At 32.6% G+C, this 3,391-nt stretch overlaps 1 protein-coding gene across 1 annotated transcript; it reads right to left on the reverse strand.

The window, feature by feature from the left end:
• Window positions 1-323: 323 nt before the first annotated feature.
• Window positions 324-1,271, reverse strand: LOC145035182 (uncharacterized). Its single transcript, XM_078983771.1, has one exon. It carries the CDS (start codon window positions 1,269-1,271, stop codon window positions 324-326), a length of 948 nt encoding a protein of 315 aa, XP_078839897.1.
• Between the last annotated feature and the right edge of the window lie 2,120 nt (window positions 1,272-3,391).

The following is a 3,391-nucleotide window of genomic DNA, read 5'->3' on the forward strand; positions in this document are numbered from 1 at the left end:
CTACACGGTTCAGTTACTAACCAAAGTAAATTTATATGGTTTCTGTATATTAAACACTTATAATTTTATAACTTCTTAGATGTGAAAAATGATGGTCAGTTCAAATGTTCAATTGAACTTGTGTTCTTAAAACACAAATGCAAAATCAGACTGTATATAACAAATAATCATTGAACTTTAAATAATCAAGTACCCATTCAAAACTAACTATAGACTGCTAATAAAAACAATGTAGCTTCTTGCTTATTTCATGACCAATTGAAAACATATATTATCCCGGATCAAAACACAAATGTAAACGAATTGAAAGACAATGTAAACTATTAAAGCTTGAGATTTAAATCAAGACCAACAGTGGATGTATCTTGAGGGTTCTCTGGATGAACCACACCTATCCGTGCCAGCATATTATTGGCACTATTTTCTCCTTCAATCCCATTATTATGGGTTGCAGTAGGATTTCCATTTCCAGAAGGAGCTCCAAAAAAATCATGAGGAGCTCCTGGGCAACCTTCATATCGAGAAGAGGGCGAAGCTGCAGTTGCCATTGCAGGAGAACCAAAACCAACACTAGTATTTGTACTGTTACCTTGAAAACCCTCCAACATCTTTGTCCTATGATCAAAATACGGAGGTAATCTATTGGGGAATTGTTCATGATGCCCTACTGAGGGAAACCGATAATTCAGTGATGAGGTTGACCACGAAGGCGGCCTTTGGATTAATGGTTCGTTTCTAATCCCTAGTGATGACCTAATATTGGTGCTAATTGAGGTATTCGTCAAATTACTAAACGAAGGGTAGTACGTAAAATTACCATAATGTGGTGGTGGTGGCATTAGGTGGCCATAAGGCGGAACCTCCATTTGCCGCCTCTTGGCAATTTGCCTCTCCTGTTTATGGGCATTTTGGTGACCTCCGAGGGCTTGAGAGGTTGAGAATTCTCTCTTACAGTAATTGCAAGAGAAAACCCTAGACTTTTCCCGAGTCTCCTCCTTCGAAGACTCACTTGCCTGAGATGAAGTTGCCCCCTCCACCACCCTTGAAGGGTTAAAGAGATTGAGCTCCATTTTCTTGTCTTCTACATTTGAGAGTTTGAGATCAAGAAAAGCCCTAGAAGATGACTGATTGACGGCCCTCCTGTTGAGTTGAATATCAGAAGAACCCTCTGTGACCGCTTTGTTATCGGAGGTCTTGTTCTTCAAGCTTTCTCCTTCTGCCGATATGCTTGACGCCTCGGAGGGGCATGGCTCTGGTTTATGTTCTTCCATTATTTGAACAGATTGAGAGATCGTAATAGAGATGGAGAGAGATCTGAAGCAAGATGCAGATCAAATGGAAAGCATGCTTGTTTAAATAAAGAGAGACTTAAATGCATGAGATCTGATATACATGGAAACAATGTCCACTGTAATCATTGCATGGAGTAAAACTAGCACATAATTAAGCAAATATAATGGGTGATGAATTAATTATATCTCTAGATTTGAAGGAAACATAATGTTCATCTTAGACTCCTAGTCATCTTTCATTGTAGCCAGTCGTAGTTCGTGAAGAGAAATCATGTCTCTTAGTTTTATTACTCAAGATAGTTTCGTCATTAATGCAAAATATTTAGAAAGACATTGAATAGTATATTCGGTGAGAGATTTTCTCTATTATATATATATATATATATATATATATATATATATATATATATATATATATATATATATATATATATATATATATATATATATATATATATATATATATAAAAGCAACTATTCAACATAATGCCATATTTACTGAAAAATAAAAATAAAAATCATTTATTTTTGCATAAATCATACAATATCTAGGCCTATAATAAAGTTAACAATGTAACAAATTTGGTAAACTTTAGCTAAAAGTTAAAAAATAAATTTTCTCCAAGTCAAAGTTTACAAGTATCATATATCATCATTGAATATAAGTATTTTTATATTTATATTTTCGCTACAAAAATACGGGCACTAAGGGCTACATTTATTGCCAGTAATACAATATATAATTTGTAACGGCTATTGCCTTTAGCGACGACATGAATGTTATGAATGTTATGTGTAATGCTTTGTTGCAAATACTTAGGTGTCGTTGCAAGATAATACTAATAGTGTCGCTAATATTGTTCGTTGTCGCCTTAATATTGTCGACCATGTTGCTATTTTTTATTACAAAGAATTAATTCATAAAAAGTACTTTAAATACAGAAAAACAGTAGTATATATAGAAAAACTACTATTATATAAAAGGGATCCCTATATAAAACGCATAATGTACTAAAATATTTCATAACATATTAAAGTTATTGATTACAAAAAACATCTACAAAACATAAAATAAAAAATAAAACTTGTTTGGCCAAATTAACACCGATGGATAAACATATGTCAATTTTTTTTAAATGGCAAATTTAATATATTCCTAAGCTAGCTGCTAATATTATATATGTCATAGATGAGAGTTGCACTATCAACCTAAAAAATGAAGGACAACACATGATATTGTTGGGTTAATGAATCTCATGATGCCGGTATTCATGGCCGTGGATATTGGAGATTTACAAAAATTCAAGTTTTTTTCATGAGATCCTGAATTTTATCTTGAAGAACTTGTGAGGATATATGAAATTAATATCAATCGATCGTGAGTGGACTGTCAGAATAAAGTGAAAAGAGATTTACCACTTCTTTAAATATAATTTCATAGAACCAAATACAAATGATTTCTTTTGCAACAGAACAAAGTTAGAAAAATATCAAAGAATCCTGATTGATAAGTTTGATATCGAAAAGGTTAACTCGGTTGAGTGGGTTTGTGGCAATGAAAAAATCTTAGGACCGTACGACTTCACCTTCCATTCCTAAAAAAAGTTATGGGGTGCCATTAGTCATAATGTTTGTAAGGTGATTATTCATAAGCAAGGAGTAATCGATTTATTTACATAAAAGAAACATTCTTGATAGTCCACTTATAGTGAATGTAGTGAATGAAACTATTTTATAGGAGAAGACAAAAAGAAAAAAATGTTTATTCAAAGTAGATATTTACAAGGCTTATAACAAAATAACTCGATCGTTCTTGATGAATATGACGAGATTGATGCGTTTTTTTAATAATGAATCTCTTGAATCAATGCTCGTATAACTTTGGCAAAATTCTCTGTCCTTCTTAATGACAACCCTACAAAAGAGTTTCATCTTGATAGAGGTGTTTGCCAATGAGACCCTCTATTCTCCTTCATTTACATTATTCTGGTGGAAGGCCTTGGAGTGACATTGACAAAATCTATTGAGAAATTTATTTACAAAGGATTTGATCTTCCTAATAACAAGACAAAGCTATATATATTCTAATGTGTAGAAGA

This window comes from Lactuca saligna, chromosome 3 (genome assembly GCF_052625555.1).
Source record: "Lactuca saligna cultivar CGN05327 chromosome 3, ASM5262555v1, whole genome shotgun sequence".
Classification (NCBI taxonomy): Eukaryota; Viridiplantae; Streptophyta; class Magnoliopsida; order Asterales; family Asteraceae; genus Lactuca; species Lactuca saligna.